Here is a 15,358-nt window from a genome sequence, read left to right as displayed (position 1 = left end):
ATTTTCACCCAGGCTCCTCGGGCCAACCTCTCCTGAGGCCAGCCAGGAGCACTCACGGGCTGATGATGAGGACAGACAGCCGTCATATTGTACCATCTGCCACCGAGGAGGGAAGGGGAGAGGATACTGCTGTTCACTGCCACAGCATCGCGTCTACCAACAGCATGCAGTAGACATAGGGTGACATTGAAAAAAAAGTCAAGAAACGTGTTTTTTCCCTTTTCTTTCACGGGGGAGGGGGAGTAAATTAACGAGCTATACCCTGAACCACCCCGGACAATGTGTTTGACCCTACAGGCATTGGAAGCTCAGCCAAGAATGCAAATACTTTTCGGAGACTGCTGGGGACTGTGGGATAGCTGGAGTCCTCAGTAACCGCTCCCTCCCTCCATGAGCGTCCATTTGATTCTTTGACTTTCCGTTACGCTTGTCATGCAGCACTGTGATGTGGACTCTGTATCATAGCCTGGAGATTTTTTTCAAATGCTTTGGCATTTTGTCTTCTGTAACAGAGCTCTGATAGAACAGATTTGTCTCCCTATACAGCGATCAGATCCAGTATCTCCTGTACGGTCCATGCTGGAGCTCTTTTTGGATTTGAGACTGCATTGCCACCTGTGCTGATCAGAGCTCCACGCTGGGCAAACAGGAAATGAAATTCAAAAGTCCGCGGGGCTTTTCCTGTCTACCTGGCCACTGCATCCGAGTTCAGATTGCTGTCCAGAACGGTCACAATGGTGCACTGTGGGATACCGCCCGGAGGCCAATACCGTCGATTTGCGGCCACACTAACCCTAATCTGATATGGTAATGCCCATTTCAGCGCTACTCCTCTCGTCGGGGAGGAGTACAGAAACCGACTTAAAGAGCCCTTTATATCGATATAAAGGGCCTTGTTGTATGGACGGGTGCAGCGTTAAATCGGTTTAACGCTGCTAAAATCGGTTTAAACACGTAGTGTAGACCAGGCCTAGGAGTGCCTGGTGCTGCTCTTCTCTTTCCACAAAAGAGGAAAGTGAATGAGAGAAGTTGTGCTGCTCACATAGTAATTGTGAGAATCAATTTCTGCCAGTTTCTACCAACATGAGAAAATGGAAATGAGGGAAACTCCACTTGCTGAACACCAGTTGCAACAACCCCTTCTTTGCAGAAAAGCAGTTTGGTTTCTTCACAGAAGTCTGCGTGACAAGTCAGCCACTGATTGACAAATATGAAAAAATGATAGCACTAGATCTTGTTTGGAGCCTCTAGGTGCTACAGTAATACAAATAATAACTAACAGTTCCAGACTATGGATTTTTGATTTGTGTAGACAGTGTCTGGATTGGTTCAGTGGAGGAACACTTCTTTTTTTCTATAGAAAACCATATGGATAAGATTTCATTATTAAGATTCCACACAAAGGGGACATTCTTTTCATTATCTTGAGTGTTTGAGTAAGTCCTCCCACAGTGCATGTGTCACTTGTACTTAAGGCCATAGAAACTGGTTTCACTGATCATCGAGCATGTTTTTGTTGCTTTAGAATAAGAATATTTCTACGGGACTAGGAATAACAGTGGTCAGTTAGAGCATTGCACATATATGTATCCCCCCCACGTCCCCCCTTCTCTGCTGTACCTGTGGTGCCTTTTTTTGTTTTTTCTTCTCAGGTAGCTGATCTGTGCAAGTCCACTTGGCTCATTGTGTTTTCTTAAGCCACAATTACCCTTTCTCTCCAGTTCTTACAGCTTGGTTTCTGCGATCTGTGGAATTGAGCTGCCCTTTGTGCAGTTAAACCTCCGTAGTAGCATTTTATAAGCTACCAGTCTAAGCAAACCAGGATCATAAAACAGGGTTAAACACTACTGTTAGAGCTATAGATAGGTGTGTTTGTTTTTTTCTGTTCTGAACTTTTATTTGTGTTTACTAGACTAAGCACAAGAGGTCAAATATGAGATTTGATACAGACATTCAGGAATAATTTTGATTTGAGAATATTAAATTAAGCATATTCTTTGTATAGCAAACCATTAAGTATACTTCATGTTTTTCCAGGAAGAACTTGGGATTTTCTTTAACCTCAGCTCCCCACAAAAAACTAGATTTTTGTTAAATGCATGGCTTGTGCCAGCTGGCTTTACAGACTGTAGAAATTGGGTGACCAGATAGTAAGTGTGAAAAATCGGGTGAGGGGTGGGGGGGTAATTGGCACCTACATAAGAAAAAGCCCCAAATATCGGGAGTGTCCCTATAAAATGGGGACATCTGGTCACCCTATGTAGAAACTATAAAAATTAAACATAGGCATGCTGGTCAATAGCTCCAATTGTTACCTACACTGGTGTGCAATATTATATCACGAGAAGTCAATTGACAATAGCAGGGAGTAAAGCTTCTTTGTCTGCAATTCTCACGAATAGCTGCAAGCTGTCAGGTGTTAGAAATTATACTGAAGGTAGGAGTGAACTACTGATGACCTTTTGGGGGCATGGGGGTGGAGTGCTCCTTCTTCCCGCAGGAGTGACCTTTCTTCTAGCCATGGAGAGATGGAGGTGTTCTGCCTCTTAAAACCGCTGTGAACACTGGCCACAGGGAAGTGAAGAGTCATTTTCCTCCACCCCCAAAGAAAGTTTGCAGTGTGTTTGCTTCATTCTCGGATCCTAACTACTCCCTGGGATCACAGAGCACAGCCACTGGGCTGCGGGAGTGTCTCAAATAATCAATATTTTCATTACATGCCTGTGTTTAGTGGACTAATAGTAACTTAAGTTAGATTTAGGAGCCAAGAGTCCTTTTCCTGGTACATCTTTTTTCCACAGAGCAGTTTGATTTGGGATGATAACAAATCTCGCCTCTTTATATTGCAAAAGGTTCCTGAAAAGTAGTTCCTAGTATGTGCATATGTTAATTCCTGCATCTCTGCATCCAATTTTGTTAGCTCCTTACTAATTCAGAAATCAACACTCTTGACTTTGGGGAGGGTTTAAATGTAAGCAGTAATCTCTGAAACAGAGATTTGATCTGAGGTGATATTTTAGGGTTGGTGTAGTTACAAGAAAACCCCGGAAAGTTAAGTGTTTGAACTGCACATTAGGAGAATGAAGATTGATACTGTACGTTCTGTGATACAGTCCAGATAATATGCTGTTCATCTGAAAACTTGACAATTTCCTTTAAGATGACACTGAACATATCCCAATGAAACAGTGGAGCAAGGCATCTTAAATGCAGATGTAGAAAAAATAAGCACCTGGCTTGGATGCATCCAGTCTCTCGCTATGTGAAACAAGCACTCTTTTATTGGTACATATTTCTTCTTATCCCCTTTATTTTTCATTCATAAAACCAGTAATCCACAATAATGGTTCCATTTGTGTGGCTGGAACTTAGTTTTATTCAGAAGGCATTTTGCCCTCTACCTGATCAGATGTAATAGCTAGCACCTTTATAGTGCCTGATAGCTTCAAAGTACTATACAAACTTTAGCTAGTATTCATAGCATTCTAAGTACACCTCTACCCCGATAAAACACGAATTTGGATATAACGCAGTAAAGCACTGCTCCAGGGGGTGGGGGGAGGGGTGCTGCACACTCTGGAGGATCAAAGTAAGTTCAATATAACATGGTTTCACCTATAACACGGTAAGATTTTTTGGCTCCTGAGGACAGCAGCATATTGAGGTAGAGATGTAGTAGTGTCCCCATTTTACAGCAGAGGAAAACATACTAAAGTGTGTGGTGGCTCTCTTAAGAGTGTCTCTCAAAATGACAGTTTTAGGCTTCCATTTTTGAGGTTGCTGTAACTTCAGGTTCCATTTCCTCATCTTGCAAGTTAAGAGGTGTTTATTCCTCCTCTGGTAGATGAAAGACAAGCTGTGTTCTTGGCTCATGTAGGAGCCCCAGTAGCAGTGGTTCTGCATTTGGAATCGAATGAACGATTCCTGTGAACTGAGTCAAAATAGAATCCAGCTTGCTTTCCCATAGCCACGTTGGCTCTGCAGAGGTAACAGGTAGTCAGTTTATTGAGATCAGTAAAATTGGCAGCTGACTTTGAAGGCCCTTGGGATCTGATCTATAAAGTGAGACGGTGCCACTTTTCTGGTCGTAACTGCACATTTAACTGAGTCATTGGTGCAGAGAGATCTAGAGCTTGGATGCAGGGTCAACTCACACAAAGGTGCTGAATTTCACCCCAGGAGGGACAAGCTGAAATGATGGTTTGATCTTTATTGATCTCATGCCGCATAGTTAAGAATAGCACTTGATTCATGCTGACCTCTGAATTGGTAACTTGAAAGCCCTCAGGGAACTGGGATGTCTCCCCCTTTTATTATAGCCCTTGCAGGTTCTTGTTCCTCCTGTTCAACAAGGAACCTCCTTCCACTATTTCCCAAACACACACCAGTTCTGCACACTCATCCTGGTCCTGTTCTCCATGCATTCCCTTGTGGCACTGAACCCCTCCCGCTCCAGCTGGTAAACAAAAGAATTTGGGGCAGGTGGGGCCGGGATGGAGGTTAGGAGAAGGTGGAGCACTGTATGCTTGCCCTTGCAAATGGTATGTTCCAATGGACTGTGCCAAAGAACTCTGGGTCCCATACCTTTGCTCAGTCTATTAGACTATCTATGGTTTGGGGGGCGGGGGAGTTGGGAGAGGGTTCCTTTGACAGAGTGCTGTCAGGCTAAAAAATATTTTAAAGAGGCCTTACCTCTGCTGGACATTTGGGTGCTAAGCAATAAGAGTATATCTTTTAAAATGTGTAACAACAAGCGTTTCTTTCTTCAGTCTAGAAAAGCCATGTTAAAAATGTCAATTTCCTAGTGAAAGTCTCCTTACTAATTATGTCCATAGCATCTTGAAGATTTTTTTTTTAAATAAGTTTGGGCCATACTGAAGAATAATGAAGGCCAGAAGCTGTTTCTCTCTGGATCAATTTCACTCCATATGGAACCCTTTGGATTTTGATGAGCAGGATCATTGTTACAAAGATGATGATGATGATTTAAACCTATTATGTTACAATCTAACTGGTGAGCTAAAGTATAAGGCCTACATATACACTACACAAGCAGTTCTCAACAGGGGTTCCACGGGGTCCTATGGCTAAAACCCAGAGTCCGAGCCTCAGCACCTCCTGCGAGCCAGTAGCTGTGGGGTTGAAGCTCCAGTCCCTGGCGCTCCCTGCCTGGTTGAAGCTGGGAGCAGCACGGCTGAATTCTGGAGCCCTGAGCATCGGTGCTCCCCACAGGACAGAACACCTGAACCCATGCATAGAGCTGGGAGGACTCCCACCCCGCCTGCAACTACAGTGCAAGAGCAGGGCAGTCCTGGAGCAGTTCCAACCCTCCCTCCACCTCCTTCTCTCCCTGCCTCCTGGCCAGCAGAGGTGGGAAGCTAGAGGGACAGCTGCTGCTCTAGCTGGTGCCATGGAGCAGGAAGCCGCAGCATTCTCTCGTCTCCTGCTGGTGCAGGGGGTTGAAGCTGCTCCTCAGCTCCCAGCGCTCTTTGCTCACGCATGCAGTAAGAGCTGCCTTGTGGTGAGAGACCCGGATCCATGGCTGGCAGAGCCCTCAGGGAACAGGGACCGCAGGGGAGCCCTCCTGGCACACAGCCACTAGCTACCCCTCTTCCTTCACTCTGAGCTACCCCCCCGTCCACACACAACCCCTAGCTACCTCCTCCCTGTCTGCACCCTGAGCTACCCCCCGTCCGCACACAGCCCCTCACTACTCCCTCCCTGCACCCTGAGCTATCCCCCCGTCCTCATACAGCCTCTAGCCATACTCTAAACCACCTTTCAGCAGCTATACTCAGACTCCGGACCTATTTGCACTTCAGTGCCAATAACACCCATTAACATAATTTTGCAGTAAGTGTGGAAATTATAGAGCAGTGTTACGTAATACAGTAACACAAGTGTGCTATATGGGAAAAACGAAACAACTCACAAGTCAGTCAGAAAGAGAAACAAAAAGGTTTGAGGGGAACAGGGGGCAAAGAAACTTGGATTCCTACACAGAGGACTCAGAATGCTGGATACTAAGCACTAAGAAATAAGAGTAGACTCTATGTTTGTTTAGACTAGAGTCTAACATAATAGCCCTGTTAGTTTTAGGTTATGAAATCTGGTGTACACCAGCCATCAGATCCTTTTTGTGAGCACAGGAAAAAACGTACAGCACCAAAACGAACCAGAAAGTCAGTTAGGCACGTCTAAGCCCCAGCATCAGTCATCATTAAGCAGTTTGTTTGCATGACCAAAAAGTGAAATTATACATTAAATTGGAACTTGCGATCTATTTACATACAGTAAATTTACCCAAAATCTTATTTCTGTGAATTTTAATACAATACAGAATGATCGGAACACAAACTGATATGCCACTTTTCTGTCATTTAGTTAAACTGCTTTTCCATTTTGCACTTCATCTTTTCAGAAAGAATCTGTGATGAAAGTTCCTTAATCATAAGTGACGTTGGCCAAACAACTTTAAGAAAATAGAAGACCCTTAATAATATGCATTTCATAGTAGATGACACCAAATTTTAGAAGTGTGTGTGTAAACGGAGTGGATTTAGGAACAGTAGTTAAATAAGAGAGTTATTTTAAAATTGGAAAGTCTAATAATGAACTCTGATCATTCTCATTTGCCAGTTAGTTGAAAACTCTTATCTGACATTTACTCTTAGTTCACTCATAGAATCAAATTATTAACAAATTCTATTAAGCAATATAGCATGTGTACTTGCAACTACATGTAATATTAGTTGTAAAAATAAAAGAGTAACCTGTAGTAAAAAGTCTAACATCCCACCAATGGAGGTGAATACAGGCATTTACACTAATGCAGAAATCCTCTAAACATCCCTGGGAAATTAAAACCTTACACAGGGACTGAAAACATGCTAAAACCCCAATATTTTGTTGTATGACACCCAGAAAATTAACCAGCCACCCACTTGGAATTTATTAAACAGGAGCCATCATGCTCCTCTTTTGAATCCCACCAAATTCTTTAAAAAGTCTGATTTGGATTACTTTATCATGAAAACAGGAGAGCTCAAGGAGCGATGTACAAATAGAAATGTACGCAAGTCACAGAGCATGACTATGTCTCATCCGCACCACACACACAAAACCACAATTCAAACTCCAGTTTCTCAGAAGTTTGCAACATACTATAGTAAAAGCCATGGCACCAGTACCATGCATATGAAAAAGGGAAGCAGAGAGACTTCAGATCTAGATCCAGAGAACCAGGTTTGGGGTCAAGGGATACTGAATAGGTAGGGGGTGGAAGTCATGCATGCAGTCTGCCAAGAAGACTGTCAATGTACACCGCTCCTCTCTCTTCCCCAAAAGAATGGTACATGGATGCCTGCGTATCAGTTCCATTCTGCCAGGCTACTTCCAGCCCAGGGGAAACTGACACCATGGACAGTTTAAGATTTCTTACTCCTTGTATGCAATGTAGAGGAAATAACAAACAACATTAAAGAAAACCTTTTTACAACAGTAAAGGTCAACTTAATGCAGCCTAGCTACCAAACTTCTTTTTTGTCCCTGCCCACAACGAAACCCAAGTCAATCGCATGCTTTCACATCACCACCATGCCAGGCATTGATTCCATGACAATCCTAGATCCAGGCTGTTAAAATTTATGACTCGATTTCCAAGCAGCAGTCATCCTTCTCTTAAGCAATACTATATTATAATTGCATGTTAATTTGATAACCAGAGATGTGGCTGATGGCCCATAATGTCAAATGGACTTTGGAGAGGGGGAAAAAAAACATACTGTCAAGTTATAATGAGACAGAGGAGGTTGATCCTCTTCCCTCCCCCCGCCCCCGATTATAGCTTGCCAGGATTTGTTCCTTACCTGCAGAGCTCTGCAAAGGCCTGAAAATTCAGCTTCTTGATCTTCTTTTCACTCAACCAATAACCAACTCTTTTCCCTTTCAGAAAGGTCTGCATCTTCCCTTACCCTCCAGCGGAGTGGGGGCGAGGGTTATTTTTAAAGGAGGAAAAAGAAAAGCCTTGTACACAAGATGCAGCAGCTTGGTACTCAGGTGCCTTCCTCCGCCCCAAAAAAGAAGTCTCTAGAGGGATGTCATTCAGTCCTTGGGGTGCAAGGAACTCTGAGATAGGCAAAACAGAAAAATCCAGGGGAGGGGCTTTAATATTTCATAAGCACTTAGGTTTTAAAGCAGAGACTTACAACAACAACAAAATCAGATGCTGTCTTGGAAGCCGCTAGCAATATTCCCCAGACAGACCCCGTGCTTGGCTGGCTCGGGCAGGCTCTCTCAGCAGCAGTAACTTGCCTGCAATCCCCTTGCAGGCCTTCCCAGGAAAGGGAAAGCGAAGAGGCTGGGAGGGAAGGTGCCTCTGGTGGAGGGGAAGCTTCTACCTTCTGAAATCCTCCTCTGTGAGCCAATGGAGCAGGGCGCAGAGCAGGCACAACGCCGCGGCTCTCCGAGCAGGCAGCACCCCCCAGGCAGCAGCGGAGCCCCGAGCAAGGCTCTGCCCCAGGCTGCCGAGGCGAGCCCCAGTGGCCGTCGGGCTGCACGCCCAGGGATCCTGAGACCAGCTCGCTTCCTTCCCCTGCTGCTGCTGCTGCCTCTCACGTCTCCATTTGCCCGCTATTCCGAGCCGCCTCCACTTCCTCCTGCCGCTGCTGGTTCCTCCTCCCTCCGCCCCCAGAGCAGGAGGGTGGGCGAGCAAGGACACACCCTCCCGGGGGCTGCGCCAGGCTGCTGCGCCTCCTGCCCGAAGGAGAGCTTGCAAGCAGCAGCCCGGGCCGGCCGGCACCCGGCTGCCCTACCTAGTCCCCGCGTCTCTGCCGCGCAGCAGCAACTTGCCCAGACTGACCCTGGCAAGGAGGCGGGCAGGGAAAAACTGCTGCGGCTGGACCTGCAGGGGGCAGCACTGGGCTGCAGCGCCTCAAAGACACAGCACACGCACCCTCCCCCGCTTTCAGGGCTGGTCCTGCCAGGCTAGTGTTCTCCCCTGGGGCCTGGTGGAGAATGGGGTTTGAAAAGTGTGGTTTTCCAGTGGTAAACGAGGAGTCGTTTGTAAAAGGGGAGGATGTGAAGCCCGGGGGAGGGGAGAGAAGAGGACTGGGGGGTAGGGAGTCCCGTTCACACACAAAACCCAGAAAAGCTGCCTTTACTACCTTTCCATTCAGTGCAACTGCAGGCATCTATCTGAAGGGCAAAATCCTGCTCTTCTTCAGAAATACAGATCAGAGTTATTCAATCTTTACGAGCCAGGGATACAAGCTACCCCAGCAAAGACCACTGAGCAGTAGGGCTGAGAGGGATGATTCACCCAGTCACTCACCAATACCTGATTTGGATTAGAAATGAAAAACCTGAGATGTCCCTTTCAGCTGATCCCCTGCCTCATCTTCTTGCCCCTGCCCTGCTCCCAAGATTTGCCATTTGAAAGAAGAAGAAAACATGGACATCACATATATTTCCTTTTAAACCAGGAAGATACTATTCCCTGTACTTAAAGTGATTTCAGACAAGACTGGAGATTAAGAGCATCACAGTCTCCCCCCTTTTATTCTATTCAATGTTGTATTTCCAGTTAAACCCTCCCTGAATGCAGCACCATCTAAGATTTTCATAGATTATTGGGCCAAAATGGTTGTCTAGTCTGACCTCCTGTGTAACACAAGTCATAGGAGGTACTTGATTAATTTTGGGAGTGTTGTGGGGGGCCTGAGAACAGACTGAAGTTAGACAAATATAGGAACAAGCCTCAGTAGAGGCAGGAAAAGCCCTCCTATCACCTCTTCAGTTTGAATGCTGTCTCTTATACCAGTTTTCTCAATGCAGTAGTAGCTAAGGCCCCAATGCTGCAATGGAGCTCTGTGTGGGTTTATGCCTGCCAAGACCCCCCACTGAAATCAATAGTGGGTGCAGGGATCGTTCAGTGTGCATGTCATTGCAAGTATGGTGTATGTAACATGAAGGGTATGTCTACAGTGCAATTAAAAACCTGTAGCTGGCTTGAGCCCCCTGCCTCCGGCTAAGGATCTTCTTCATTGTGGTGTAGACATTTGAACTTGGGTTGCAGCCTGAACTTTGGGACCCTCCCACCTCACTAAGTCCTAGAGCCCTTAGGAAGAGAAGTTGTCAATTGAGCTGGTCAGAAAAGCTGCCTTTTTTTAATTTTATTTTTTTAACACAACAAATTATTTTTGGACTAAACAGGAATTTTTTAGAAACAAAAAAGAGTTTTAAAAAATGAGTTTTCATTGAAAATAAAATCAAAGACCCCAAATTTTTCAGTGGTCAACAAAAACCTGAACAATGTTGAAGAAAATGTTTGACAAAAACCTTTTTTTATTTAAATATGTTGGCAGAGGGAAAAAATAATTTGCCAACCAGTTTTAGTTGTCATTCTTTTTCTATGTTCCGCACCTTTAAATATAGAGACACCTGTCATTTTGTATTTTAATTCAGATGCAGAATATTTCAGATTGAATCACAGTGAGCTCTCACAGAGCAAATACAAAGTTTCCCTCTTTATTTTGTTCCTTAATCTGAAAAAAAAATCTAAAGCAAAAAACACCTTTTTGTCACTGAGGATGGAAAACATGATACTACAGATATTTGTGTAACAGCTTTTATAAAAATTGTTTTCTTTCTGTAACAAGTTTGCAGGATCTACAACCCTTTTCTGGTGACATGCTCTGTATAACCAGATTTAGAGGACTCTGCATATATAAAGTTGTTGAGTAAACTCTGCTGATTCATTGCAGCCATAATGAGCATGGCTTATTAACTGCACCAGGCTAGAAGAAAAGTAGGTATGAAACTCCATTCAGAGGGAACAAGAGGTAGAAATGAAAAGGTCTTAGGAAACTGAAACTGTGCCTGGCTTGGGCTGGGTTGTAAGCACAATACAACTGGGGACATTCTGCACCAAAAAATTTAAAATTCTGCAAATGTATTTGTCAAAATAACACTATATAATCATGCCAGTTTCAACTGGTAATTTATTTCAAAACACCTCTCAGCAAGTATGTCTGTAACAATATAGACACACAGAAAATTTCCCTCAGGAGTAATGTTAAAGAAACCCCTGTGACAACCCAATTCCTGTTTCTCTGCCCCCTCCCCCACAGAGTCCAGCTGGGGGGCCAGACACTTACACCACCTACCCCCCAGAGCCCAGCCACACACACCCAGCCCATAAACTCACACCCCCTCCTCCCACAGTTCAGCCGCATCCTCCCATGGCTCAGACACTCATACCCTTTATCCCACAGAGACCAAGGATCCAAAAGGAGAAACAGCCTAATGCTGGGTCCTCAACTTGCACCACTGCCTCCTTCCATCAGGGCGTGCTGGGAACCCCCCCTTTTCCTTCCTAGCCTTGTCTTCTATTTGTAAACTGTGCTCTGCGGGGTCTAGTGGTGGCCCCTCATGACAGCCAACATCTCTGCAGCCCATTTCTGTTGGGGGGGGAGGAAATTCTGCACACTCAACATTAATTTCTGCAAAATTCTGCATTGCGCAGTGACACAGAATTCCCCCAGGAGTAGCACAGGCTGTTTTACGATCTGCTGCTGTTAATGCCAATGATAAAGTCCAAATCCAACAAACCGTAAACAAAGGAGATGTTTGACCTTATGCAGGGTGTGAATATCGAGAGCAGGGTGGAAATACCCTCTGCTTGCACTTTTGAAAAATGTATATTATAATAATATTTCTACCTCAAATACTGCAAAAGGAGAATGAGAGTATATCCCTTTCACTCAGCTATAAGTCAGCAATCTGAAGTGTTCTTCCACTCCCTTAACATTCTACAACTTCTATTTTTTAAGAACATCTTTCATGCAAATGATATCCCCAAGCATTTGGCAAAGTTAATTAATGGTTATAAATAGAGTTGGTCAACATTTTTTCAGCAGAACAGTTTAGTTTTGGAAAATGCAGTTTAACTGAAATCAAAACATTTTGTGGAAACCTCCATTTTGGTGAAATTGTCAACAGGAAAAAAATCAAAACAAGACATTTCTAGTTTCTTGTTTCTCTTTGATAATGCCACGATGTTTTGTTTCAATTTATTCATTTTCTGCTAGTATGGTATTTGTGTATTAAATTATATATTAGAATGTTTTGAAACAAAATGATTCAACGTTACTGAAACAAAATGTGTAAATTTTCCCAATAGAATTGTTTTGGGAATTTCCTTACCATGAGAAATGTAAGCTTTTCATTCCGATTCGGAAAACAGATGGAGAACTGATGAGGCAGAAAGGTACAAGAACTTTGTTCCAGACATCAGAGGCCTGGTTTTCAGAGGTGCTGAGCATTTCCAGTCCCTATAAAAACAGAAGCAAAGGAGCTATAGAACTCTTGCACCAATGGACAAGATTGTGTGAAGGGAAAAAGAAGAGGCTAGTGCTGAACAAGCACGAGGGGATAAAGAGAAAAGGGTTGCGGGCTAGGGGAGATCTCTGGAGAAGCATTTAACCTTTGCATATATCTAAGAGTCCTAGTCAGAGTTTGCATTTAGGATTGCATGAGATTTGAAAGAATACAAAGAAAATGGATTCATAGTACTAACTCTTATTGCTTAACTGGTTGTTGAATGGTGTGTAATTCAGTTTAGGAAATTACCCATATTCACTGTACTGTAATTTTTAAAAAACATTGTCAATGACGACGACAACAACAAAATCATACGGTGTACTCAAACTTTGTCTATGTTACTCATAACATTTTAGGGTCTGGTCTAGTGCTTACTATTGGAATTAGTCACTACTTATAATAAGTACTTCATTTGGTAGTAAAGTATCTGAAGAATAATAAAAAATACAATTTCTTGTCACTATTTACACTTCATTCTTTGTTTTGCTTTCTTTTCTGTTTGGAGATTACTTCACAGGTACATGGGAGGACGATTCCTAATAATAGGAATTAAATTGTGTGACGTAAGTCCATTCAGTGATTTAATCATGGGAATGATAAACCTGGGAAATCCCTTCCTTGTAAATTGCCTGTTCCCTGGATCTAATCATTCAATAACTTCATAGCCAAGGAATTTGTTTCCTCCTCTGTACATTGCTGCATTATCAGTTGCTAAATACATTACAACACTCTGTTTACCTTGCAGAGCCAGTTCAGGCAACACTGCCGCACCTGAGGCCAGATGGAGCCCCTAGATAATGTGTATCCAGTTCCTGACTGGGAACACATTTTAATATCAGGTTGACTTGCTCTTGGCCCACTGCTGTGAGGTGTGGATTATGAGGTGCTTCATGCTGACTAAGAGCTTGGGACAATTAAAATCATGGCCTCTTGAGGAAATCACAACAATCTTCCCTTTCATCTTGACTCTGGCTATAATTCAGTTAGGTTTTTTTTATGTAACTGGAACCTTCCAACCACTCTCCTTCTTACGGCTCAGACCTAGTGGCCAGAGCAGGAGTTAGGCACCAGGAAATGGAACCAAGGGTCAGAACCACAATTGGGCTGAATGCCAGAGCCCAGGGGCAAACCAGAGTCAAGAATTGGGTCCAAACCAAGTTCCCTGGAGTCAGAGAAGGCAGGAGCAGGACAGGATCCAAGCTAGAACAAGGCAGGAGCAGAAGCTAACACAGTGGCAGGTGAACACTTTGAGCAACCAGCACTTGCTGCTGGTCTTAAGAACAGGTCTGCCAATTGGGCAGTTTGGCCAACCAGGTGACTTAGTCGGTCCCCTCTGCACTTGTTAGACTGCCTGAGGGTTAACTAACAGGTAAGCAAACTAGCTGTGGATCCTTAGTCCTGCCACTCCTCCTATCACATTCAACAAATACATGAGCACATGCCAGTTCTGCACTTATTGGCTCAAATCCATGTGTGGTGAAAGTGGCTGAAATGCCATTGAAATTAACCCAGGAATAAGTAGGTGCATCACCATTCATTTCAATAGGCATGTATTCAAATGCACCGTGGCAGAGTTTGGCCTGTTAAATTAAGAATTTTTTTCTCAACTATCCCTTAGCAACAGGCAAAGGCCATAACATGTTCTTTTGTAATGCATGGAAAGAAGGCGTTGGCATGATCTTCATTGCTAATAGTCTTGCTTTTTCATTATTATTTTATGTTATTTAAAAGACCTTTTATTTCATACAACTGCTAGAATAAAATAAAATGTCAATTTTTACTTATTTTCAAGTCACAAAGGGTCTAGTGGAATAGGACTGGGACCAATGAATTTGTAGCTGGCTTCTGAAAGCCACCATTCTTCCTAATTTGTGAAACTAAGAAATCTGAGGGAGACTCTCAGCCCTTGTCTAAAAACAAAGAGTAACTTTCTGAGCCCATTCCTTGAGAAGACTGCCTTGAAAATACAAATGGATGGCAATCATTTCTTAGGGGTGGAAGTGGGTCTCTAGTTTCGCTGAAAAATCTTTGAGGGACCACAGCCTGTGTAACCCCTAGGCTTTATATTGCAGATGTTTATTTTTAAGTCCAAAGAAAGGCAGAGATGCTCTGGGAGGAGGGGTGGATTTGCTACACCAGTCTAGCTAAAATGGCACCACTCGTGGATCTACTTTTGCCTTGAGACATTACAGTTTCCTCTCAAGCTCTGAAGAACCCAAGTGACACATGCTGCATATTGGGTCTACACTGTTTTTGTACTGATTTAATTATTTTTGGTTATGGGGTGATTTATTTATTTATTTATTTATTTATTTAGCTGAAATAGTTAAATTGGTACAACTTGTAGACCATGTCCATACAGGGAAGGGTTTGAGTGTTTGTTTTTTTTCTGTTTTTTGGGAGGGTATATCTAGTTTTTTCAACATAAACTCCCTTGCTTCCACTTACAAATGATTTTATCTGGCATCTAATCGTGTTCTAATTCGTTCATTTTGGAAGAGGCATAGACACTACAGAATGAGTGATATCACTATAAGGTTCATGTGCCAAAGACAAAAAACAAGACATCTGGTAATGCTGTCAGTACATGAGCTACTATGAGGAGCTGAACTGGATTTTTGCCGGAGAGGCCACCACAAAACCCCCAGATTTGATTGCCTACTGCCCACAATGAGGCAAATATGTCTTTGAAAACCACATAGGTAACCACAGCCCTTGACCAGGAGCAACAGCCAAGATGTCTTCAGATCTTATAGACATCCTCAGACTGATCTGGAGGTGCCTCGGGAGACACTGCCTACGATGTAGCCAGATGTAGCCAAGAAGGGTGGTCAGCACATCCCTCGGCCTGCGCCGCTTCCCACAGCCCCATTGGCCTGGAGCAGCGAACCGCAGCCATTGGGAGCTGTGATCGGCCGAACCTGTGGACACAGCAGGTAAATAAACCGGCCCGACCCACCAGGGGCCTTACCTTGGT

General features: G+C 43.8%; 1 protein-coding gene across 4 annotated transcripts in view; it reads right to left on the bottom strand.

Moving 5' to 3' along the window:
• ITPK1 (inositol-tetrakisphosphate 1-kinase) overlaps positions 1-8,833 on the bottom strand; it is a 244,742-nt gene extending 235,909 nt beyond the window's left edge. Inside the window, exons 1-2 of one of the 4 annotated variants that reach the window (XM_030558874.1) lie at positions 8,814-8,833; positions 7,869-8,127 (exon numbers count right to left, since the gene is read on the bottom strand). In XM_030558874.1, coding sequence (XP_030414734.1) covers positions 7,869-7,963 — 95 coding nt within the window. In that variant the 5' untranslated portion in view covers positions 7,964-8,127; positions 8,814-8,833. The other 3 variants (XM_030558873.1, XM_030558875.1, XR_003999941.1) reach the window with 3 other exon arrangements.
• Positions 8,834-15,358: the final 6,525 nt, after the last annotated feature.

This window comes from Gopherus evgoodei, chromosome 4, assembly GCF_007399415.2.
Source record: "Gopherus evgoodei ecotype Sinaloan lineage chromosome 4, rGopEvg1_v1.p, whole genome shotgun sequence".
NCBI lineage: Eukaryota > Metazoa > Chordata > Testudines > Testudinidae > Gopherus > Gopherus evgoodei.
This window is presented reverse-complemented; position numbering and strand designations above follow the sequence as displayed.